Raw genomic sequence first — 26,740 nt, forward strand, 5'->3', positions numbered from 1 at the left:
ACCGCGGTCGCCGCCTGGCGCGCACACGGTGCCCGGAATTGCGGGCGAAACACATTTGCACAGATCTTCCAAAGTAAAAGTGTTAGCCTGTGCCCGCAGAATGAATTTCTGGACCCGCGCTCGGGGTTGTGCGCGATGAAGCTAAGACTTGATCAGGTGATCCTGCTCAGCTTTCTAAACCTTACTTCCCCTTTTCAACAACTGGCGGGTTCAGGGAAACCCGCTCTCGGCGGCTGCCGGCCTGGATGGGCGTGGAGGCAGCTGCCTGGTCCCCGGGCCACCCGCTGCCTCCAAGCTGGGACTACGGGGCCCGGAGGCCGCTGCTGCACGTGTTCGCAGCGCGCGCGGCCTGAGTCTGCAGCCAGGAAGGAGGCTGCTTGCTTTTGCTTTGTGCCTCGGATCCCGGGCCCCCAACTTCACTTTCTGTGCGGCCTACTCCCGCAGGACCCGGGTCCCCGGCCTGTAGCCATTGGCTTTGCTTTTGTTTCTTTGCTTTGCCTCTCAGATTCTCAGCCTCCGTTTGCTTTACCTTCTTTAAGGAAATCCACATGGAAAGCAAACTTGAAGACACAGCTCCCATGGCCCCCTCCCCCTCCTCCTGCGGTCCTGGTTTCCTTGCCTCTTCTCAACATTTCTTATAAGGATTTTTGCCTCCTCTTTTTATGTTTGCAATGGGGAAGGGCAGCGGCGGCGGGGGTTGGGGGGGGAGAGGGAGAGGAGAGAGAAATCAACACGAATATATAAATATATTTCGGTCTGCTGCTTTGGGGACACTGAGACCGGCCAGTCTATCTTGGATTAAGCAGAAACATTTTATTTTGTCTTCCTCCCGTTGTAGAGAGAATTCGCGGCTAATTATTGTGATTATTTGTCCACTCCCTTCCACTTCAATCGAGGACTCCCCGCTTTGTACCGAGTTAGGCCCGAGCTTAGAAAGGGTGGTATTGTGGGGGAGAATTGAAGGGAGGGGGTAAGATGGCTGAGGTTAGGAATGTTTTTAGGGAATGAGGAATTTGCATTAAAATACAGAGAAATTATCTGATGCTCAGAAAGGAAATGTTGATTGCCACTGAGAGAAGATGTCAATGCCAATCAGTAGACCGCAGTAAGAGAATTGTATTTTCATATTTTCTTTGTGCCCCCCCATTTGGTCTGATTTTTTAAAAAATAATGCAGCAGCAATAATAAAAAAACACGTTTTGATATTTCTCTGAACATTGCTAGGCAAATGTTTTTCAGGGAGACCGATGTTAAATGCATTTCATACATGAGGATAGAATTCTTGTTAATTAGCAATAATTTACGTTAAGAGCGTAGAAAATGTTGAGGTTACAGGTTTTATATCTGTACATTTGATCATCTTGTTATTTTCAAGAACTTTGCCTCCTATAAAATTAATTAGGTGAAATGTGGAGGTGTAATCAGCAACCTGTGAATTACCACTTCATTTCCTGGTTCTGATTGTAAACCAGTTCAGTCACTACGTTCAGAAGACTTGAACCAAGTCTGTTTTGTACCAAATTACCTTTAACTATCTGATATCTAAGAGAACACCCCCTTTGCTCCTAAATACTGTTCCTAGGTTCTGAAATCCATCAGGCTCTGGGCATAACAACAATAAACAACAAAAACCCCAAGTGAATCCTGATGATAGGATTTGAAAAAAAAAAAGGTTTTACCTTTAATAAAACAAGATTTTTTTTTTACCCCTTGAGTCTTTCAGTCTCTCAACCTCAGAACTTGTAGCTAAACAACAGCAGCAAAACCAGTTACGATTGCCAATGTTCCTTTAAAATCCTTCATTGAAATAGCAGATAGCATGGATCATGACTTCCCACTCCTCACTTGGCCAAAATGAAAGCAAATGTAGGAGAAAAATGACATAAAGGCACAAAGCAGGAGCGCTTCTGCCTGCCTCCTCTGTCTGCAATGCTCCTGCATTCTCTATTTGTCTTTTTGATCAGGATGTTGGGCAAAGAAACATTCAAGTGCTTCCTGTGCTGTCTTCATTAGTAGGGAGATAACCTTCTTATTCTCATGGTGACCTTATGTTAAATTAGGAGGCGTACCAAAGGCTAGAAATTATGACATGTCCTACTTGAGCACAGGTTTAGGCAGGGCTCTCTCAATATTATTTCACCCAACACATCTGGGAGTTACTCCAGATCTCCCCCCTCAATATGCAGCCTGGGTAGGGTTGAAATAAATTTAACCTGAGTTCACTGGATTTTTTGCACTTTATCAAAATCTGTTCCAATATTCTACACTCAAATTAAAATCTATTTTTTGATTCTCTGTGGCTTTAAGTTCATTAAATGTGAAATTGGCAGCTTGCTAAAGAAGGTCAGACTGATTAACTGTTTAAGACTTGTACATTTTCTGCTTCACTTTTTATTAACTGGCAGCATCCTGGACATGTTTTGTATTTTGTGGGTTTTTTTTTTAAGTTTTAGTTTTTTTTTTTTAAGATGATATAAACAAGATTTACCAGCTCTCTTTTCTCTCTACTTGCAAGGTTAAAAAAAATGATAAAAGCTGGTCAAATAGATACTGGAGTGCAAAGTTAAAAAAAAAAGCCAAAGAGGAAAGAAAGACATGTCTATCTTGTTATAACATTTGCTGGTGATTATGTGTGCAGAAATAGTCCCGTAATGAAGCGTTTTGGAGCTCATTCAGAAAATTAGTCAACTTTGACTACATTAGGTGAAACGTCTCAACTCTGAAGGAAGGATGCTCAGCTTTCTGAAGCGTGGAGCTTGGTGTCCACTCTGATTTTTAATGTCACGGATGCTACCAAACTCAAACACGTTTAGGATATCTTAGACATTTCTTTTCTTCAGGATGAAAAAAAAATGACTAATTGGCTTATTTTCTTAAGTACTCAAAAGTACCCCATTTAGCCAACGTGTTTGGGAAGAAGTGCCAGTGAATTTGGTATTTCTTTGATTTCGTGGAGTTGCTGAGAATGAGGGCAGGAGGATGCTGGCAGTGCCAGACTCACGGCGTTGTGGGTTAGGTGACTATTGTCACTTCCTTACAACTGCCGTGCAAATGTAGCAGTCCTGTGTGGTGCAGCAGTCTTCTACGCTATGAGGCCATGTGTGTGTAGTTCCTATAGACTCACACAAAGGGTGTGTGCGCCTCATTCACTTTTTTCTAATCCTGGGCACAATAGACAACCTACTGTGTGTGTGTGTCGTGGGGGGGGGGGAAGGAGGTGTGTATTTGGCTTCAGTTCATGCTTTTCCCATAGTTATTATTTAAGCTTTTTAAAAAAAAGAATATTTCTTGTATTAACTATTAAGTCACATTCTTTATAAATAAAGGAATTTATAGTGTGTGTGTGTGTGTGTGTGTGTGTGTGTGTTTTCTCTGGAGTTATCTAAGTGGGAGGGATTTCCTTCAGTGCATGATGGCCAGCCTCACTGATACACTTGACTATTGATATCCTCCATGCCACACGCTGCCTGTGCCCACATGTCCTGGGTGTCACATGGAGACTGCTATAAACACTTTTCATAGTGGGGTGGAGTAGGGTGGGGTTGAGAATGTATGTCCCCTTTTCTCTTGCACACTGGTTCCCTAATAATTGTGCTTTTGTTTCTTCAACTCCAGCCGAACCTCTTGAAGCCATTCTTACAGATGATGAACCAGACCACGGCCCGTTGGGAGCTCCGGAAGGGGACCATGACCTCCTCACCTGTGGGCAGTGCCAGATGAACTTCCCATTGGGGGACATTCTTATTTTTATCGAGCACAAACGGAAACAATGCAATGGCAGCCTCTGCTTAGAAAAAGGTGTGGATAAGCCGCCTTCCCCTTCTTCCATCGAGATGAAAAAGGCATCCAATCCTGTGGAGGTTGGCATCCAGGTCACGCCAGAGGATGACGATTGTTTATCAACGTCATCTAGAGGAATTTGCCCCAAACAGGAACACACAGCAGGTAAATGAGAAGCAAAGGAGAAAAAGCTGTTTGCATGTTTTCTTTTCGTTTGCAGAGGCTTTGTAGTCAAGCAGGAAGGAGTGGGGAAGTCTGTCTGTATTTCTCCATGTGACTGTCCATGACAGCCTTGTAATGTTAAAACCGTTCCCGTTGCTTCCGCCCAGAACGATGAAAATAAATTGTTTTCTACCTTACTGAGTCAGATGTAGGTGGGAAAGGTACACATGCTTGACATCCTCTGCTTGGCTCTCATGATCCCAAAGCGCTCTTCTTCCCTTGCTTGCCTTCTCATCTTAAAGTGTTGAGCCTTGACTACACCTAGCTCAGTTGCCAGTGTCCACTTCTGGCCTTGGGGAATGCATCAGAGGCAAAGCATTTGTAGTAGAGCCAACGCCTTGCCTGAGGGGGCTGGAAAGAGTTAAGTGAGGATCAGGGCTAGCCTTGGATCCATACTGGCTGTCAGCCTGTATGGGGCTGTAATTAAACACAGCCCCGTGGTGGGATGACACGGTGACCTTGACTTTAAGATGCCATTTTCGACTGGCCAGGCCAGAGTAGAGAGGGCAGTTGCTGAAGCGCACAGACATGCTTACTCGAAAAGTTTAAGGGCATGTTGGAAATTTCAAAAGGTTGGTTTGACAGGAACGGCTGCTCCCTGCAGCCTGCCTCTTCAGCTCAGTGATAAATGCTGCTCTGTGCTCTCTTGTCTCTGATGTGGTTTTGACAGATGTATCTTGATTTTGTTTGTGGTTTACACAACCACATGTCACCCTTACAAATGTCCAGTCCAGATTCCACTGTTCTTTCTCTAGCCTAATGTGAAAAATTTCTTGGAGAAAAATGCATGCACATATTTAGTAGCTCGCTCTCTCTCTCTCTCTCTCTCTCTCTCTCTCTCTCTCTCTCTCTCTCCTCTTAATTTTTCCAAAGAGGTAGCTAGGTGTGTGGGTTTCTCAGCAGCTCCAGGGAAAAGGAATTAAAAGCTAACAAAGGGACTGTAATTCCCTGCTGTAGTGGTAAACAGCAACACTAGGTAGTGGCTCTTAAAACACTGTTTGCTTTAGCACGTGACACAAGCAAAAGCAGAAGCGGAGGCTGTGGTGACAGGACCACCACATCTGGCAGACAGTCCCCTTCCTGCATTGCCCCCACCTTCCAAAGCAGGTTTCTTTCTTTTTGGAGGGTGGTTTGGATAATCACAGGACTTATTGGAACTTGTCTCTCGGATACAGTTGGACCGGAGAGTTGAACCATAATAATAGGTCAGTGATCCAGAGGGGATTAAATGCCATCTCCACCCCCACCCCCACATCTGGATTTTGATCGTTAAGATCAAGTGTGGCATTTTCTATCTTTTTTTTTTAAATAATGCTTTTTTGCAACAATACTCAGGTATTTTCCTTTTAGTGAAATGAGGAATTTGCTTGCCAGGAAAGCTTCATGCATAGAGTGTTTTTCTAGAGGCCACCACACTTAGCTTCTGAGACATGTAGGTTATGATTTTTATCTCCCCTGCCCCCCTGTAGGATATGGCAATGACCATTTCCATGTGCTGTCTTGTGACTGAAAGGAAAATGAACAGAAGTGTAAGGCATGATTAATGAAGCAAGAGCAGGCGGAAGGGGATTTGTCGTCGTCTTTGGAGATCCAAAGCCTTGCTAAATCACCAAATATGGAGTAAGGCTTGTGTGATGTAACATCATATTTACATATTGGGCTGCTCGTTTAAAAGACAAAACACAGTGTCTGTCAGGCAAGAATTAAAACCACACTTATCCTTGAGGGCCTACATAGGTTTTCAGTTTCAGGTTTAGCCAGTTTGAAAATCAGGGCCTCTGTATTTAGGAGAGGGACCTGAAGGCTGAAGAAAAGCCTTATAAATAGTTAGGGCTTTATGCTGTTGCAGTTGTGAATCTACATGGATGTGCAGGGAAAGAAATAGTTCTTAACTTCCTGGTTGTCCTAATGATTGCATGATATTTTGAAACAATTATGATAGCAGTATCTAAAGAAGAAGGGGAAAAAAAGAAAGTGAATTTGAAATATATTATTTTCTAGGGCTAGTGATACATTGTTTCTCTGAAACGGAAAGTTATCTAAGGCATCTAAGATGCTCACTTAGTATACACATGCAATTCAGGTGAGGCAAACGTTTCATGTACAAATAATTGCAACATCTTGATTCCTTTGCTTGTGTTTAATCACCTGTTCTTACCCTGGTATTGGTTGAGAATAAAGAGCATGGTCACATCTCAAAGTGAGATGTCAGCAGCTAGAATCATGATTTCTCGTAATTCACAGTAGTGAAGTAAGGGATGCCCACAGTGAAATTAACATTCTGCCATTGCACATAACTTATGATGCTCTGGACCTCAGATGCTCTTGAAACAAAGTTCTGGAAAGAGGACGATGTACTCCTAGCCAGTCTCTCTATGCCAGGTCTCACACAGTTCCTAACAGGAACCATTCAGTAGCCATTTGAACCATGTGTCATAAAGACAGAAAGCAGTGGTCTCTATTGGAGAAGAAATAGATTGATGAATGTCTATAAGAATGTGCTTGGCAGCCACATGAAAGACAGTCACTTAAGCATGCTGGGTAGGCAAGACTTTATGAAAGTGATATAAGTTAGATTTGAGTTCACTATAGGCTCTGTGCTATTTTATAGGCAGGAAGCAGGAAGGAAATCTTCGTAAGGAAAGCCTAGAATGTGGGGACCTTGAGACAGAGGAGGGTTAACTCTTAAGATCTGCAGTACAATAGCATGCATGCTGCCTGTGCTCAGGCCTCCCAAAGCTGACTGGTTTTCTTTTGCAGGATGCTTTTTACATGAGGACTTGATGGATGTGTGTTCTCATATATCATGAACATGCGTTACCTATATCCATAGACCCTGGCTAAGCTGGCTTTCCCATTTTGTTTAGATAGTCAGAGCCTTATATGATTATGAGCCACAGAGACCATTGGAATGGTACTCATTTAAATGGCTATTACCAGCTTACATTTTGTGGCCCAGTTCATCAACATGCATGTCAGGCACCCACCATCAGATAGGAGCAGCCTATGACTGTTGGAGCTTTCTATATGGTTGGCTTTTATTTTTATTTTTTCTGAGTCTTTTATTTTATGATGAGTAAAATATTCATTGAAGATTAGTGAGTATAAAACTGTTTTTCTTTCATAGAAAAGGCCCCAAACATTATCTCACAGTGTCAGTCTTGAAGTTTTGGCTCATTGCACATGGGAATCTTTAAATTAGGATTAGCCTATCATAGAGTTAGCTTTTGGACAGAATGGGAAAACAGACGCCTGCTAAAATGCAAGGAGGCTGCTGCTACTGGTGCAGCACTGTCTTTCCCCTTGACACTCAGAACACAGGCATTTCCACTCGGTGTTTGGAGTCATCTGCCTCGACGGAGCAGCTGATATCCGGGTGATGGAATGTAAGACAGACTCTCTCAGGAGGAGGAGAACGTTAAAAGCAACGGTATTAGCATGTCACCTGCAGGTCAGCCACACTAGTGCTTTTCACAATTTACAGAACCAACTTTCCTCTTCTCTTTGTACCCACTTTAATTCTTTCCTAGCACAGGAAAAAAAAAACACTGGAGGATGATGAATTTGTATATTAATTGTAAACGAGACTACAAATGACAGTATCTTATTATGACTACTTACTTTTCATTTCTCTTTATTTGTATGATTCTGAATAAAAAAAATATACTGATCTCTGAAGTCAATTTTCAGTGTGGCAGAAAACAGCGCCATTCAACAAACAAAGCAGGGCACTGGTGGATGTTTATTTACCCTTCAGAATCCATAGACAGTGAGTGTTATTTCGTAACAAATACTTAGCGTTTTCATAGGGAGGCTGTGTTTGTGAGGCCACTGCCCACAAACTGATGCTCCTGGAACTGGGAGTCCTGTACACAAGCTGTATTTGTAAATAAGGCAGGGAAAGGTTGTGGACTGGCAGCTTGGATGTTTTGTCAAAGTACCATGTCAGAGAAACTCTTAAGACACGTTGTAAATAGAACTGTCACAGTGATTGCATGATTGAGCTGCAGAAGTGTCCTGCAATTGCTGGCATTGTCAGAGGACTTTTGAAAGCTTAATTAAACACAGTGGCCTGCATGGCTGCTAAATTTACTTTGGAAAGCCAAAAAAGAAAACCAGAAAAAAAATTTTTTTTTAAATGTAGAAGATCCCAAGGATCTCAAAGTTCCTCTGATCCTACCCTCTGGGTGGTGCAGAAAAGATGCCCCGTGCATCTTCCTGAGCGTCTTTCAGAAATAATAGTTTTGAGAATAGGCCCACGTGATATGGAGAGCTTCCTCTGTGTGATGTGGACATTGTGTTCGGTCTGCTGTCTCCTGCTGTTACAGACAGTTAATGTAAAAATGGCCTTTTATTGGAAACACAAATATGTATTCACTTCAAGAATAGGAGCAGAGGGGGACAAAGTTTCCCTCCCATCCTCTGTGTTGATTCTGCGAAAACTAAAACAAACAAACAAAAACCCCCCAAGTGCTGTAATTTCTCAAATCAACCCATCCTTTTTTTTGTAGGCAGGTTGTGCACTTTCTTTTTAAAAGGATTTCGAGTACGTTCTGCACACCTTTCTCTCAGGGAATGTGGCATTTAATTTGTGGGGCTGTCCGTGGGCTGGAAAATACAACTGGGCATAGACATGTCAGCCTGGGTCAGGACAGGCACCTTCAGCTCTGAGGAGAGGCGAGCTGGATGCATATTAATGGCTTGTTTTAGACTCCTGGAAAACCGTTAACTTCACACTGTAGCCTCCGTAGTTGGCCAACATGGGAGAGCTAAGTTGGGGCGCATACAAACATGGAATGCAGATGTTAGGGTCTCATGGTGTCTTACCAGTGTTATTTAATAAAGGACAAGAGGCAAATGGCTTTGCACGGACTGTCACTGAGTAAGCAAGTTTGGGTTTCCTATGGAGGAAGGTGCAAGGTTGGAGCGGGAGGAAAGCCCAGGGAACCTGTCACTGGGTGTCAATCTGATGATCTACCTTGGTTGGTCGGTTTGCATCCTTTATTATACAAAGACATCACTTGGCAAAATTCTCCTCCAGCCCCAGTCTGTCCTTCCGTACAGTAGTACTAGCCCGTTCCGTAAGGAGCACTTAGCACCAAGCTGGACCCAGGGTGGCACCTTGCCACCGGGTTATCATGAGATTTGATCGCCAAGGCTCTTCAGCACCTCTCTGCTACCTCAGATTTCACTCGGGTCATGGCCATGTCAGCAGTGTTGTTGTTTCAAAGACAAAAATACATATATTTTTAGTGTAGGGGCTCGTTTTTAACATCTCAAATCAAACAGGTTTTTATTGTATGTGTCAATTTGGAAGACATTAATGAAGTTCATAAGATACGTGCAGACTATATAATTTAATGGAGAATGACCGCTATTTCTGTTTGTAATACAAATAGAAAATTGACCATTGTATCTCCCCTCTGTTCTTTTTGTGGCCCAGGTAAATCAGCACCCTTAAACTGCTTTTCCCTTTTATTGCCAGGGTATGGAGCACTGGCCAATATCTGTAAATTTACCTTTGTAATTTGCCATGTAGTTTTTACAACAATGACCTAATTAATTTGAGCACGAACCATATTATTGCTTCTGGAGTCATTTTCTGTCACAAACTTAATTTCCAGGAAATGTAACCTGACGAATAAGAATTTTTTTTTAGCTCTCCACATGTGTTCTCTGAGACCAAAGGCAAATTTAAAATAATAACAATACTAAAATGCCAGCATTATTAAAGCCAGTATGCTTGATGCCAAACTCAATTTAAAGGCAGCAAACATCAGGCCGTATTTCTAATCAGTCTTCGAATGTAACGTATTCCATATTGAGTTCACTGGAATCTGTCTCTCTGGTTTTTACTGGCCAGCTGCACGCCCTGTGCATTTTTAAAACATTTCCAGCGAAGGATTTTTGCTGTTCTTAGCAGGGTTAGTAACTTGGGGTCTATTTCTGAGCTCATTCGTCATTCTGCGATGGCATTGAGTTAGGTTGGCAAGGGAAGGATTTGAGGCATGGGGGGTGGCGAGGTCACTTCTGATCCCAGCAGGGAATAGGCGGGTTTCATTTGCCTTTACAATAGGCGCACAGTTACTGCACCTTGGAGGGGCTCTCAGGTGCCGCTCAGATGGGCGCATGTAAATGCCCTGTCAGATGTGGAGTCGGAATATTAATGCTTCCTCCACCACTGCACCATAATAAAGCTGTACACAGCAAGCTTAATTTGCAGCTAGTCGAGGGAACTGCATAAACTTAGATAGCCCAGTGTGAAAGACAGCAACGGAAGGACGCTGCTCTGCCACCGTTCCCATCATGGTCGCCTCTGATGTACAGCAAAATGAAAACATCATCCTTTCCTCCTCCTCTTAGAGTTTGTCTCCCCAACTCTGCCACCTCCCAATCCATCACCGGTTAGGTTTTTTTTTTTCTTTCCTGCATGTGCTGGTATGGAGAAATGTGACATAATTTGTTTCATATGGTAAATGGCAGGCATTTGAATATTTAAAAATTTTAAATAGCCACAGTTCCAGCTTTTTCTGTTAAAAGTATGTGATTTGAACAAAGGGATTACAGTGTAAATATTTGTGGTGATTTGCAACACCCTTCTTCTCTCATTAAACACATACATGTCCGCGCATGCGTGAACACACACACACACACACACACACACAGAGGGACACAGACACACACAGACACACACACACAAACAGAGACACAGACAGACAGACAGACAGACAGACAGACAGACAGACACACACACACACACACACACACACACACACACACACACACAGAGTGCTGATTTAGGACTCCTATACCTTTATGTATTCTTTTTAAAAAACCTACTCCCAATTGGAGCTCCATTAAAATATTTTTCCATTATATTTTTGAGTCTGCTATTGCTTGAGGTTTTCTAGAGAATTTTTATGTGTTCATTTAACAGAATCAACAGCTGTCAGAACCAGTTGTGGTAAATCCACAAGACATACAAAGAAAAACACACAGGTTTCCTGAAACAAAACACTGGGAAATATAAGCTGCCAGAAGCAGAGAGTGAGAAGTTTGCCGATAGGGAACTGAGGTGCCTCCTCTCCGGGGTGCCCTAGAGACTGAGGTGTCTGATGCAACTCTGCGGGAAGGGTTAGTTGGCCGCTCAGCTAAGGCAAGGTGCTGTGTGTGCAGCTGACTGACCTGCGCACTGGAGGTGGGCTAGGCCTGCCATGGCTCCCTTGCGCCCTCCTTTGCCTGTTTTTGATTTACCTGGATAAACACCAAGTTCTTAGAGTGCTAAACAACAAATTATACTCACCCAGAGGTGAGATGATCAGGTGGAAACTTTCGTAAAAGAGGTGAGAAAGGGACCTTCCACACCCTTTACTAGACAGGGTTGGCAGCCTGTTGCTCAGAACCAAGCTGGTCTCCGCCAAGCAATTCCCAGTGGGGCCCTGGAGCAGGTATGTTGACAAATACCAGGGGATACCTGGGGACCTTTGGCTACTCACAATGAGTTTTCGTTTGTGTCCTTGCTGTTGTTAACATTGGTGAGAAACAATTACACCTACAATTTGATCTTGCTTTTAGATAGAGGCAGACCCACCGATTAAAAACTCCCATTAAAATCAATAACGGACTTTCCATGAAACCCGAAGAGGTACTTTCAAAACCAACGCAGGTGTTGCTGTGCCTTGCTCCCCCAAACCCCCTCCTTCATTAAAAAAAACTTTCTAAAACACGAAGGGATGCCTTCTAGTAAGTACAGGCCACTGAATTTTATATTCATTGGTCATTCATTTTCTCGATATGTGTTGATGCTTTCAAGAGTGCTGAAGAGAACAGTCACACCTGTTAATTTTTTAGGAAAGCAAGATTCTTACCCAGTTGGAGCACAACCTAACTTGCTGAATCTGGTCTTTTATGTGTCAAAGACAGAACACCTCATTGGACAAAAGAACTTGGCCTCTCCCCCATCGGGACCCCAGCTCTATCCTGAGTTCACGACCCTGTTTACACAGAAGGGGCTGGCCACAGGGAACCATCTCAGCACCCAGTTTAGTAACCCCTGCCCCAGCCAGAAACCCTTTTGAGTTTAAGGTTAAACAATGCATTAACCAATGTTAAAATTTAAATCTCATGAGTTTTTCCTACTTCATCCCACCTTAAGATTAAAAAAAGAATTATTCTTTTACATTTAAAAGGGAGCATTGACTACTGAAAAATCATTTCAAGGCTAAAAATTTTTTTAAAAAATAATAAATCATAACCTTCTCATGTTATGTTTTTGTTATGTTAAGGGGGAAAAATCAATAAGGAAAAATTTAATTCTGATAAAGATACTCATGGATCTTTGAAAACAACTGCTGTCCTTTTAACTAAGACATTTGAGCAGCTTCAAAGACGACGCATTTCTTCTGATCTTAGAGCTGTGTGACTGGTAGCAAGCAGGGGGAAAAAAAACCTTATTCTACATACAAGTGGATTGCTTAACAAGTCAGCACAGACATGTACTTGTTTGTACAATAGAGATAAAAATTCCTGTATAAAAATAATGCAGCTGCTGACAACAGGCATTGTCGCTGGACCTGTCTTTTGTGCTTGGCCCAGCTCTGGGCCCTCCTCCTCTGCTATCTGCTTGGGGCAGCCTGCTGCCTGCAGACTCCTGACCACAAGTTAATTGCTATAAAGTATATAGTTATTGTATTTAAAGAGGGCTATCCCAAGTCCAGTATGCACTTTCCGGTGTGACTGTGGCCAGGAAGGGGATGGTAGGCAATCGCTTTAATAGGAAGACCGACTCCAAGGCATTTAGGGGAAATTTGGCCTTCAAGTCCTATTTGCTCTGCAGTGCAGCATCAGTCTCTAAACTTTTGTTTTTAATCTAATTCTGATTTACCCTGTCACATCCCATACCGGCACTCAGTGAATTCCACTCATGTGACTAACATTAGCGTCAAACAGAATTGGTCAGGACTGTGGGCCTGTGGCTTGTACAGATGGCTGTAGATGAAGGGTCCATCCAGCCCTGTGTCCTATTATTGCTGATAAACACTAAAATGTGGCCCCCATTAAAGCTGGGCCTGCCAACATGAGAGTCAAGGAACCAGGACTCAACCCTGAGCTTTCCTCTGGCTCCCTCCTTACTTTTATACTTCAAAATACACCCTCATTTTTGGTTTTAAAAGTCTGAGATGGTGATGAAGGGGTGGGGGAGGGAAGAATGGAGGAGAAATCTCTGTCATATTTCTCAACAGGAGTTCAAACAAATCCCCATAGCACAGTGGAGCTCCCGTCCAGCATGGACGCTGTGGCCCTTGGAAAGCTTGCTCTCCGCAGTGTGGCTTGTCTAGCAGCTGGGGTAGGACTTGAACACACACCTGGGGTGTGGGGAGAGGGATACATTGGGAATTCTGTCACTAGGCTTAAAAAAAAAAAACCTCGCAAGGTTGGTGAGGTGTCAGCACTCAAGGAGAGTCTTCTCCTCCAGACTGGTAATTGGGAAGCGAATGATGCTTCTCACTTACTGCCTGGGCTGGGTTCCTGCCGCTGAGTAGATGCACACCTTTCTGAATGTCAGCTGGTGTCTGCAGGACCCCTTCGTCTTGAATTAAGTGCTGCCAGTGTAGCATGGGGGATGGGGGGGTGCGGGGGTGGTGGTGCGGGGGTGGGGGTAGTCCCGGACGACAAATACCAAGGGACAGGATGTTTGCTCCCAGAAGTAAACCAGACAGTGTTCTCAGCCTCGTCTTTCCTTTCTTTCCCTTCTTGCTCTCTTCCTTTCGGAAGCAGAAACTTCTCAAAGGCACGCCACTCCAAGCCGATGAAAAAAGCTGTTTTTCTACCACAGTGGATGTTTACACAGGAGAGGCAACTTGAGGGGGAAAAGGCTTTCTGGGAGGGCGGGGGACGTCTGGTAATCTGTGCTGTTGGAGGACCGTGTAGTGTTGCCTATGAGCAACTCTGGGCTGTTTTTGATAAATTACCATGTTTAGAGATAGGTTTGGCTCTTAAGGGTTTAGTTTTATGAACAAAGTCCGTAACGATGTTTGCAGCCTCTGTCTGTCTCTCAGTCCCTTTGGCTTGACTAGGGGCTCTGTGTTTAGTTTAAGCTCAGTCTGGAAGATATAACAATTTTGCATTAAAAAAATGAGGAAATCATAGGAAGAAAAACCCTTTGCTTTTTGGATGAATCTTACTGATAATTTGCTAAAGCTCATTTGAATTTTAAGCACTTCTTTAATCTTCAAAGGCTAAATTGCTTTATGAATATGCATGGTGTGGGCAGACTTCAGTTCATTACCTAGTTGTAAATTCTAATGACCATTAGGTCCTTCCAGTAATTGCGAATTGTTTTGCATTTTTGATTGGCCTATTAACATGTACATTCGGTGCACATCAGGCTGGCCTGTCAGCCTGCTGAAGGAGAAAAAAAAGGTGAAAATTGTTTATAACACCAAGATTCTTAGATTTTCAATCTTGCAAAATTGATGATGTAAAAAAATTAAAGCCGTGTTTTTTCTTCTCAAGATTGAAAGTTCACCAAGAGATTTGACATATTTAATTTACATGATGACTTTGCACTCCTTCATTAATGCAATTTGCATATGAAGCTGTTGTTAATCACTTTTGATCATGTTTTGTGTATTGGCTGCCTCAGTGGCGCCCCTCCTCATATGCCCCGCTAGAGCAGAGCAAAATGATGCATCTTCTTGCCAAGTTTCCTTTAGTGAATTGAGGAATTAGAAGTCTAACCTTGAGTAATTACATATGTTTTATCCGTTTTCTTTTAACGTTAAGTACAGTTTGTGGACGTGTTGGCTGGAGATGGTCCTCATTTGGGGAGAAGAAGACTGTAAGATTTAAGTGTGTGATTGAGACATGTCTAGATTGGCTGTCCCTGCTCCCCCAGACACTGCTGGGCAGCTTCCTTGTTAGTTGTTGGATGGCAGGAAGGCCTGGATGTCTCAGTGCTGTGACCTCAGGTCCCCCTCTTGGAAGGGAGAAGCCTGCAAGCACCTGGAAGGTGCTTCTGGTGCTTTTAAATAAACTGTCCCTCAGCTGTGTCTGGAGACTCCGTTAGCATGGCTCTTTCATCTCATAGGCCCAGCAAATTTGCTGCTCTGAGCTTAAAGGGGAACTCTAGACTCCCCTGGTCCTCCCTCCAGGTACATGAGGGCCCTGCTCGTGAAAACAAGGTGTTATCTAACGGTTTCCCATGTTGGAGAGCTTGCAATTCTGGTGTTGCTTTTTCTGTGGGATAGGCTGTGCTGCATCGCTGAAACCCGTCTTTGGCTTATGAGTTTACCACTGGTTAACAAGCAGGATCAGAACACTGGAACTGATATTCTGATGAAAAGGAATGTTTAATGAAAGAAGATAAATTGTGATGGAAAATGAACAGTGGATAAGAAACACAACTATAATTTTAACCTCTGAGGGCCTCTAGCCTTGCCCCTACTGTGACTTCCATCCATACCATGCTAAAAGCATGCTTCAGTTCAAAGTTGTTAATATTCAGCTGGGAAACAGTATCCAGAACACAAATAAATTATTAAGTGCATGAACTTTTTAGGCAGTAAGATGAACTGATGGGGTCCATCTGTGAGATGCAGGGTCTTTTTATTTGTGTGTGTCGAACGATTCTGCCCTCTCCGACTTCACAGCCTTTGGTCTCCGGCCAACTGCATGCATAATTGATTCCACACGCACTATCATTTTCTTGATGTAATTGCTTTACTAAGATATGATGAAATCTAATGGATAATTTGCTATTTGAAAATGGGCAAAAAAAATATCTTCATATTTTTACGTTATGGGCGAGAGGGGGCTGGAGAAGGGGGTGTTCAGGTGATTTAGTATTTAAGAAACAAAACAGAACGGGCAAGAGTCCCTTAGCCACTCTGCTTTGGTATTGTTGCTGTGGATAGGAGGGTCTTTGTGCCATGTGGGTGTTGGTGTGTAAATCTCTCTTCCTCTCTCTTTCTCCCTTTCCCTCTATCCAACCCCCTTCATTCCTTCTCTCTGTCTCCCCCCCCCCCACAACTTTCAAGAAAGCGGTCCTAACAAGGTAAAAAGTAAACAATTTAGTCATCACAAGCCTTATTATTCAGTCTGTCCAGGAGTTTTGCCATGTCGGTTTATTTAACTTCCAGGAATGTAAATACTGACACAGCTCTGGAAGCAGTAAGAAGGCGGACAGCATGAGAGTTAAAAACGTGAGCGTGGGGTAGCTGTGCTTTCCACCCGGCTACAATAACACTTCACATCGAAACACAGTGGCAAGTCAAAACCCACTGGAAACTTCTGCTTATATGGAGTACAGATTTCCTTCTAATAGACTGGCATGATCTAGTGTACCCAAGGTAGATTGTTATGTAATGGAGAAACTGCATAAACGTCAAGCACACAAATGATTCTGCAGGAAGTAAGTGAAAAAATCTTAGAATTTCTTAAATCACCATTACATTTTGTTGGTAGGACAATCTTATTAACTCCTTAAAAATGACGTGTGGTTTTGCACAAGCTGCTCAAAAATGTATTATGAGAGAATTTACAGATGTTGAGACATCGTTTTTATCCAAGCCAGTTCGTGCTTTAAATGTACCTTATAAAAACTGTCCTGTTTTTCAAAGTCCTCAAAGGGAGTAGAAGGGTGGAAGGCGAATGAAGTAAGTCCGTCTCACTGTGGCAAGTGACTTCAAGTAAAGTCATAATAATGAACAACACATGATCTGAAATTTGAACAGCAAGCACACACTTATGCCTGGGAATTCTCTCTCTCTCTCTCTCTCTCTCTCCCTTTCCCTCTCTCTTTTTTCCCTTCTTCTATTACATACCAAGGTTCTATAAATCAATAAGCCAGGCAGACAGTAACTATTCTAAGGTTAAATCCTAATATGCAGAACCAGGCAGAAGCCGTTGTTTTGAGGAAATATTAATATCACCATCCCCAAAAAAGCCAGAATAAAAAAAAACCCAAACAAACCCAAAACAAAACCATAATTAAGCCCCCCAAAACCATTATTCTTACAAAACTTGAAATGACAGAATAATTTAAAAAAAAAGGGGGGTGGTGGTGAACACCCCTACCTTCTGAGTGCAAAACTTCAAACTATTAATAGACCACCAGTGAGAGAGACTGTCTTTGTGCCTTGAGATGCAAAATGAGGGGAATAATTAGCAGAGGAACAAAATTCTCAAAATTTGAAGAACTTGTGTGATTGCTGGGGTACAGTGAAAGGAAAATGCAAATTTCTCTCTCATCTTAATTAGATTCGATTGTTCTGTGGGTGTGTTGGATTTGGGGGGGAGGGGCAGGGCAGCCTGTGCTGGGCTGAGGCAGAGGCTGGTGGCCACTTGGAAGACAGGTTGCTCTGGCCAGCGGCAGGGACAAAGGTGGCTTCCAGCGCTGGTGCAGGGCAGGCTGCCTTGAGCCCAATGCTGGTGCCGAACCCTGATACTCAAAGTCAACTAAGACCCTGTCCTGGGCTCTGGGTGTCTTGTTTATCCATTGTGGGCGTGGGAGGGGGCTGGGATGTGTGTGGCCTGAGCAGTTAACTAGGCCTGACTTAGGAAGGTGAGCTTTCCTTGACCATGTGGGCAATGTGTTTCCAACTCTGTCTTGGATAGAAGGGCCATCAGCTTCTCTTGGTGGCCTCTGCATCCCTCCCTGACTGACCCCCAATCCAGAGAGTAGCCAAAACATTAGAGTTTAATGATGGCGGCCGGTCAGAGTTCTGCCAAAATGCGTGGAACAAGTTTCCTTGGCTGCACCTTCCCCTTTCGTGAAATAGTAAAAGTCCAGGCCAAGGCTTGTGAATCTATTTTTGTTTCATTAATATTATTTATTATGCATTTTATTAATATTTTTAGGAGGGACTGTGCTCTCATTTGACCATTTGTAGTTATAATTAATACATTCCGTACTGGTTGTAAAAAGTGTGCTTGCATTTAATTGCAAGTCAGGGTAAATTAATGGATATGATTTAAAACAAAACTCACTTAAAATAGTCTTGCAGGGAATGAAGGAATGGGCGGTCCCTGCATTTCATCTATTTTTTTTTCTGGGTGACAGTGGAGAGTGTGTGGGTCTAAGGGGATGGGGAGGGGGAGGGGCACCTAAGAGCTTCTTTCTTTTCTTCGGGCTTCTGAGGTTGCCAGGAGAAGCTTAAGCAACAGTGGTCAAGTCCATCTGCTCTGGAGAAGGTGGTAAAGAAAAGGTTAGTGGCGAGAGGGAGGGAGCACAAAGGGAAAATTGTATGTCGGGAGCCTTGCCTCCCTGGCTATGGTGTAGCCAGACTGGTTTAGCAGACAGAGTGATAGATTGTTTTGTCAAGGGTCCCAGGGTGCGCCCTGAACTTGAAGCACTTTGTTTATCTTGAATAGAAAGGGAAAAGCGCAGACATAATCGATGTCTAGTTTTTAGGAGCTCCAAAGAGGTAGGAGAACAGAGAAGACTGGGGAGGGGCAGGGGAGGTGGGGGAGGGGCAGAGCTGGATTGTGGCTGTCCATTAACAGACGAACTTGGCCGTGGGCCAGCCTTTAGATGAGTGTGTGTCAGGGCCCCAGTGCAGTCAAGCCTTTTCAGTGTTTTCCTCCCCCCTCCTTTCTTTTTTTAAATACCTGCAGACTGTACATCAAATGCTCTTGGGTCTTTTGGCCAAAGGCAAAAGACACACACACACACACACACACACACACACACACACACACACACACACACAGAGTTCAATTCCACTCCCCCCCCCTCACCTCCCCCTCCGAACTAGTTGAGGCTGGTCTTTTGGCTACACACAAGGGTTCTATAATCTTTCCTGGCTTGCCATTGGGGGAAAAAAAGACTTGTGATAAGGCCAGCACCCAGAGGGCTTGGGATCCAAAGGGATATGTGTGCTGGCGAGGCCAGTGCGTGTAAGCTCCTGTGTGCTTCTGGCATGGGCGTGCCCACTGGGCCTGCGTGTGCAGGTAGGAAATTGGTGGAAACAATTTTTTTTTTTATGGCTGAAGTTGAACTTGTTGGAAAGCACCTGTAAATTAATCTCTTGGTGGCTGAGAAAAGTAATATGAAGGAAAGGCCCAGAGAGGGTCCAGGCATGGCAAGCGTGCGCTTGCTGGCAGCCCCACATTTCTCACACAAGCTGACTGCAAACCTATGTGTTGGGGCTCTCTCTGATCGTCTTATCTTTTTCAGTCTGTTTCTGTGTTTTTGAGCTTATTGTGACATTATGCACTTCACATATGAGTGTTGGCAAGCATAAGCCATCAGCCCGATAACTTCCTGACATTTTTAGTTCTTTTAATGTGCTGTCTTGGCCACCCCCCCAAATCCCCCCCCCCCAATTCCCCCAACCCCCACCCCCACCCCAGCCACCAGTCGGGGAGGTAATTGAATTTCCCTGTTATGTGCTGGCAGGAGGCGTGTTCTAGTCCCCACCAGAGGCGCTGCTGGGGCTGAAGCAAAGCTTGCAGAGTATCAGCTCGGAAACACCAGGGCTTCCAAGTGGTTTAGGGACCTGTCTCAAATGCTGTTCACGCTTTTCTTTTCCCCTCATCATATCTTTGCAAAGACATCATTTCGAATATCCCTATGAAATGAGACGAATCTACATTTCTCTCCTCGGCCTCAGAGGGAGATGGATTAAAAAGAAACCTCCTTATTTAGTAGGAAATAGAAATTGGGAAATTTGGGGCCCCGTGGGCTTCCACCAATAGCCACCCACAAAACTCAGGCTTAGATGTGGCCCGATTCTCTTCCACCAGGGCGTCTTTGTAACTGAATTGGTGAGAAAGGGAAGCAGGACCCAAAGGGGGGAAATAGGCCTTAAAAATTGCTTTTCATCTGCTTTCTTTTCTTCCCTAGCATCTGAGTACATCAAACATGGTGGATCGAGGGTATAGAGACTGTAGTTTCTAGCTGTGTGACCTTGAACAGGTTTTTTTTTTGTCTCTTCAGGCCTCAGTTTCCCCAACTGTCAAGTGAGGAAAGCTGTAGGACCTTCCTCCTGGTGCTGTGAACACTCAGTGGGACGAATGGGGCCCTCGGCTTAGAGGCAGGCACTTGATAAAGGCCAGTTCCCATTATAAGCACGAGTTGGGGTGAGAACTGGGGTCTCTGTGTAGTGCGCAGGTGTGAGGTTAGGAGGTGCAGGGTGAGAGGGGAGCACCCGGGTGGGATACCTTCTCACAGGTCGGTAGTCAGTTTGGGGTCTGGTGAGATGGAGCGTAAGGCCGTGCCCACAGTACATGGGATTTCTTTCTTTCTTTTTTTTTTTTTCCCCTCCGCAGACTTCGGTCAGTTTATGAGGCGTAGGTTCGTAGTGTGTGATGGATATAAGCAGTCATGCTTGTTTCACATTTTTGCTACACCACCAACTGGTTGGAGAGTTTTGGTACCTCTGTGTGAAAAGGAGGCAGCCTAAAGTCCTACCTTGTGGAGTCTATGAGACTGGTAAAGAACACGCACACAAACCCCAATGCCTCCCACACGGAAACGTGCCTTCTCAAGGGCATGCTGGAGGGGGTGGGGTGCCCCCTCTACATCTGACCCCCAGCTGCTCCTGGTGATGCCAATAGTTCTGGGAGAAAACAGACCCATCAAGGTTGGGCAGCTTCCTTGACGATCCGTAACTACCTAAGATGCAGTCCTTCGATGGAGTCCTTCTGTGTCACCTGGGCTGTCCTAGTAACGTGGCAGCTTTCTTCCAGGGGGCTGAGGCCTACTGGGCAGAGGGCCCTGATGCTGGAGTTGACTCTCTTATAGCTTCTGTGGTCAAGTAAGTTTTTCAGTTTTCCGGAAAAGGGAAGACTGTTCCTGCCTAGTCGCTGGGAGGATGCCCTAGGCATACCTAATGGAGGACTGCTCAGAACGTGGGGACACTGATGAAGGCCTTGCTCCACATCAATCCAGAAGGAACGAGACATTGGGTCACGGTCTTCTGAAGCAGGGGGAGGAAGTGTATTACCTGCTGTTGTGTGACTTGGGTAGTAGAGGGCTGACAAAGAAACCAAACCGGCCTCTGAGGGCTATGAAGTCTGGCCTGGGCAGTGCTGACAAGGAAACACCTTGCTCCACCTCCACGGGTGCGTGGGGGAAAGAACTACAGTATGCATGCCCCAGTGCGCATGCGTGCCTGCTTATGTGCTTATGTGCGTGTGTGTGCGCACGCGCGCGCGCGCATGAGTGCGCGCTGGGGTAGGGTGGTTCCTGGGGAGACAGGAGGCAGTAGCTTGCTTCAAGGACTTTTGTTTCTGGCTGAAGACAGTTATGGTTAAGCAAGTCAGGAAGGCAGGCGAGATCCGAAGGGAAGCGTTGACCAGGAACTGGAGTCAGCAAATCCATCTCTGGCGTTCCCCGAGGCACAGTTTTAGCTTCATCGAGCCCTCTCCCAGTTCTGACAGACACTCTTAACATTTGTGGCAGACCTGAGGTTTCTGGTAGTGGGATTACTTAATGTATCCCCAAACCAAATGGTGCTTTCTTCAAGGGCCCCCTTCATTCGCATACTCAACCCTTGTTTAGAGGCACCTACTACGCAGGTGTGGCAAGCTGGCAGAGGGGGAGCCATGGTCTTTGGAAAGCTCTGCTCCACCGCAGGGAAGCTGTGCAGCTCCACCACAAAAGTGTTGCCTTTGCCTTGTACCCAGGGCGGCCCTATGAGTTGGCGGTGGGGATGGACGAGGCTGCTGAGAGAGAACACGGGTGGTGGGCAAGGAGGGCCACACCTTCGGCTCAGTCCTGCTGGCTGACAGCGTGCGCACCTTCACCTTCCGTGGCTTCTGCTCACTTTACCTTGTATCTGTGTATCCTGGGCCAGGAGCTCAGTGGGGCTGCAGGATTGCCCCAGTAGAGAAGCTCTTGGTTTTGTTTGTTGGGACTTCTAGACTGGAAGACAAAATGACAAAAGGGGTACTACTACTGTAGAACCCCCTCCCCCCGCCCCCCATCCCCCAACACCTCTTACCCTTTCCATGCTCCTTGTTCCTTTATTAAGAACCAGGCCAGATCACTGATGGTGGCCTTTTGTTTCTTTTCTTTTTCTTTCTTTCTTTCTTTCTTTCTTTCTTTCTTTCTTTCTTTCTTTCTTTCTGTTTCTGCCTTGCTTAAAGGTAAGCATGAATTTAATGTCCCAAGAGGCAGGCTGGTGACCCTTCAAGCCAAGTGCCTGGATGTGGCAAAGCTACAATAAATACCGACTGGTGAGCACAATGGAAATTTAACAAAGCCGTGACAGAGGAGACCTCAGAGGGGCCGTGGACTAGGAGGCTGCTGGACGGACTGGGTAGTATTTCTACTGCGACCTGATTGAAATGTCGACTAAAAAATCAATGCTCTTGACTAGTGATAATTTACAACGTTCCTGGCGCTAAGTAGTTCCCCCGCTTAAGAACTCGTTGGCTGCACAGACGTTAGTGCAGGGAGTTGCGTGTGTCACGATGAGTCAGGCGCATTATAGGTCAGTCCTTTATTTGTCTCATCATGACTTTTACACAGTTGTCGTGTAATTTATGGCTGCTTTCACATTGTCAAACATTGTCATTGAATCTTTTTCTTAACACACTCCTGACATGGACGTGATGCATCTAAAGACTTGGTATTGTTTCATAATCTGAGAGGAGGCCCAGAAACCACCATATCACAGTATCTTAGGGCTAATCTAAATGAGCTGCAGATTAAAATCAGAGCTCATTTGTCCCCGATGCAAATTATTAAGTTCTAATTATAAATATCCACTTAATTACCCCATACATTTTTGTTTTTCGGACGCTTTTGAGGACTGCTGTCTTGGGTGGAGGGAGGGTGGGGGAAGGCATAGGAGACAAATCTGTGGTAATTAACGTACACGTCCCCAATGGCAAAGGGTAAACATATGATGCTTTGTCTGGTTTATTGTTTGATTAGAGGTACAGAGGATTTGGCATGAGTACAACCCAAAGTTGAAAACCTCTCAAAAGTGGAAATTATTTCAAAGTCTTTTGAGGAAGAAAGAGGGAAATATAGCCAACGAGGAGCTGTCTGCTGGAACACGTTACTTACAAATATGCGACTCTGCATTTGATCCAATCTCCCACTTTGGAAATCGATCCTATCTAGATTTTGTGGAAGTTGTTGGTTGGAGAGACTCGTGTCTATTCTCTACCTAGAATATGAAGTCATTGTTATAGGTGAAAAAAGAGCAATTTGAGTGTGTGTGTGTGTGCGTGTGTGTGTGCGCGCGCGCGTGCTCGTGCAAACCATTTCCCCTCTTCCCTTCCATGGCCCTCTGCTAGAAAATAAGTCAGCTCACCATGTGAAGAGATTTCAGTGATGAGAAACTATTTTTGATCAACAACGAATAAAGCAGGATGATAACCATACAAAAATCATCAAGGGTTTTACAGATATATATTTGCTTTTCCATAAAAAGATAATGGGAGAATTGCCAAAACCTGCTAAAAGATCATGGTGATCTGAGGTCTTTCGGCACTGTAGATCTTTCTTGACAAGAAGTGTTAACTTCTAATGATATTAAAAAGACACTGGAGAGATGGCTCAGTGGTTAGGAGCACGTGTGCTCTTACAGAGGGACCAGGTTCAGTTCCCAGCACCCATATTTACAACCATCCATAACCCTAATTCCAGGAATCCAACAGGCTTGCACGTGGTGCACATGCACGCATGCAGGTAAAACATCCACACATGTGAAGTAAATCTAAATAAAAAATTAAAACCACATAAGACGCTGGACTGATAGCCAGTTATATCTGAGTTCTGACCCTGGTTATATGGGCTCTTATCACATCTCTTGTCCTAAAAGATTAAAGAAGTCTATATTTTCCCCCTCAATGACATTACTGAAGGTGTCCTCTGAGGCCAGAGGCTTCAGGTTTGCCTGGAGGTGGAGTTAAAGGCCACTGTGAGCTGCTCAGGGGGCAGGGAGTTGAACCCTTAACTGCTGTGGCAGCTTTCTAGCCCCCCTCTATCACATTGCGGCATCCTGTTCTTTCTCATCTTTGAATCTGGTATTTAGAGCTGCCTGGCTCCCTAAGCTCCGTCAGGAACTAGCAGCCCACCGCTCTTCTTCCTTTGGAAGTTACTGGCCGAGTGTGTCACCTACAAAGAGGGACGAGCATTTTCTTGATTTGCCTCAAAGGTGGATGCCCTGGTGGCAGCAGAAGACTTTACTGACGTCTTTCAAATTGTTCAAAGCAAAACCCGAAACACGGAATAATGGAATGGTGACCGTCTACAGAATTTTCTGCCTTACGTCGTAGTTCTCTCTTTTAATTGTTGCAAGCTGTTTTTTTGATAAACTCCAAAGAATATAATGTGTATTTTCTCGAATCTTGCCTTTTTTTCCCCCTTAGCAGCTCTAACTATATCAAAATAGAAATACACTTTAAAAAAAAGTCATTGCATTCAAACAAGCAGGTATTTTAAATTCAATTAACTGGCTGAATTCAGTGATATTTTGCTCCTTCCTTCCCCTCAAAGCTGGCTTCTCTGTATGGACACAGCCTGCATATGTTGTGTTCTTGGAGTTTCACGTTCATGCTTGTTAAAGGCATCCGATGCAACGTGTTTAGAAGAACTCTCCCTCTGTTATTGTTGGAAGACAGCATAAGTTGATGGGAGCTGTTCTTTTTTTAATTCCTCATGTAGGTAAAAGCATATGGCCTGTTCTCGGTCACGTGGTCTTTGCAGTCCATCTCTCTGAACACCGTGTTTACAACGGACTTTTAGCATGGATGAATCTACCTCCCACCCTGTCCAGAAGGTGCCATTTATATGTCACTAAGTCACACGTGAGACAATACTTTCAGAAGTGTGCCAAATGGAAACATTTGCTGTTATTCTTTGGGTAATGATTGTCTTAAACTTTCTTTTATGCTACTCTGTGCTCAGAATAAGGGGGAAGTGAGCTCATTGTGAAATAGCGTTTCTTGTAGGTCACAGCCACACTTGAGATCTATAACTTCAATTAAAGGTAATTTATTTAAATTGCTGCCTCGCTAATTTATAATGTTTTGGTTACTTTTCCTTAGATGGGCTCTGTGAGGGCACGGATGATAAGCTGTTTGAGATTTTGAATGTTCTTCTATCTCTGGCAAAAAAAAAAAAAATAATGCCCTCTGAACAAAGAAGAAAAACAAAGTTTAGCCCTAACCCAGACCAAAGGGAGATGCCGGGCCAATGAAACATATGGTAGCATCATGCCACTAAGACAGCGAGGATACACGAAGCCTAGGACTTCAGAGCCCAGTGATCTTCTTTCTCCCCAGCCCCTCACCATGCAGCTGTCTCAGCCATGTGCTGTTAACGTGGGTAGGAAGCTGCTGCTCCGCCAGGCCTGGTTCACAGGCCCGGGTCAGCTGTGTCACGGTGTGATGTATGGGTTATGTTTACGATGGCATGTTTTGTTTTCAGGCTGGGCGGTGAGATGGGAGCAAATGATAAAAAAAAAAAAAAAGAGACCTTCAGTTTTCACACTAGTTCCTGCGGTCCTGGGTTTCCGAAAACAATAAGGCACTGTTGATAACAGATACATGCTGGTGAGGATGCTGGTTGGGCTTGCAATTAGATCTCTGAAATCTAAGCTATAACAAGAGTCCATTAAATCAATAGCTTTGCTTAAGTCTCCAACCTGACTTCAGCAAATCATTTGGGCTTGCTGTTTAAACCTTGGTAAACTCATGAGCTCATGAGTTTGGCTGAAAGACTTTCCAGTGGCTGGTTGTGCTATGTGAGTGTGTGTGTGTGTGTGTGTGTGTGTGTGTGTGTGTGTGTGTGAGAGAGAGAGAGAGAGAGAGAGAGGGGGGGGGGAGAGAGGAGAGAGAGAGAGAGAAGTTATCAGGAGAGATCAGATGAGCTCAGAGAGAGAAAGGGAGAGAGAGAGAGAGAGAGAGAGAGAGAGAGAGAGAGAGAGAGAGAGAGAGGAGAGAGAGAGAGAGAGAGAGGAGAGAGAGAGAAGTTATCAGGAGAGATCGGATGAGCTCATGTGGCATGGCCATAATATCTGTTATCAATCAATCTCAGTCAGTCAGATGTGTAGGAAGGGCCTTAGAGCTTGTCATGATTCTGTTGTCAGGGTTGAAGTTTTTAGAACGTTAGCCACGGAGACACCATTTTTCCTCGAGCTCAGCTTAGGCCAGCCTTTCAGTTATGACAAGTCTGTTACTCACAGACCCTGTCTGAAAGTCCCAGTTGTAAGTGTGAAGACGTAGCTCCAGGCAGCAGTCTGCCTGGCCTCCACTGAGTTGGGAAGACTTCCCCAGAAGTCTCTCTCCTTGAGAGGCCAGCCCTGAGGTGATTTCCTGTGACCTGCTCCTGCATTTCGTTAAATGGACATCAGTAATCTGCACACAGTTAGTTCTTACTGTGTATCCCGAAAGATATTAAGTCCAATGTGCTTTTACCAACGGTGTCTACAGAGAAAAGGGCCAGGCAATTTTTATTTCAATCTGTGTCTCTCTGGAGCACTAGTTCCAAAGGCTGATCAATAGGTTTTATTGTAGACCTCACTGTCTCTAAAAGCACTGTGACCTTATTCTGTCTAAAAATAGTATTTGCTCTTGCCTGCAGAACCTTGACCTGTGAAAACCCATTTGGAACATAACTGACATATCTAGTCAGCTGTAGATCTTAGACATGCTCTGTGAATGAATTCTGTGTAGAGCTGTCCAAGAAAGCATGGTCTTAGAGGAGTAAAACCCAGCTCTGAACACTGGGAGTGTGGCTGCTTGTCGGATGCGCTTCCGGGGTGTGGTGGAGGGT

At 44.5% G+C, this 26,740-nt stretch overlaps 1 protein-coding gene across 8 annotated transcripts in view; it reads left to right on the forward strand.

Moving 5' to 3' along the window:
- The window catches only part of BCL11A (BCL11 transcription factor A), a 100,206-nt gene that overhangs the window by 8,022 nt on the left and 65,444 nt on the right, over positions 1-26,740 (forward strand). For 7 of the 8 annotated variants that reach the window (XM_084799566.1, XM_084799567.1, XM_084799568.1 and 4 more), the window contains one exon: positions 3,616-3,945. In XM_084799566.1, the coding sequence (XP_084655692.1) occupies positions 3,616-3,945 (330 nt within the window). Of the gene's footprint in view, positions 1-20; positions 157-3,615; positions 3,946-26,740 lie in introns of those variants that run through there. The other variant, XM_084799570.1, reaches the window with a different exon arrangement.

The sequence above is a fragment of the Acomys minous genome, assembly GCF_964271855.1.
Source record: "Acomys minous genome assembly, chromosome: 10".
Lineage (NCBI taxonomy): Eukaryota > Metazoa > Chordata > Mammalia > Rodentia > Muridae > Acomys > Acomys minous.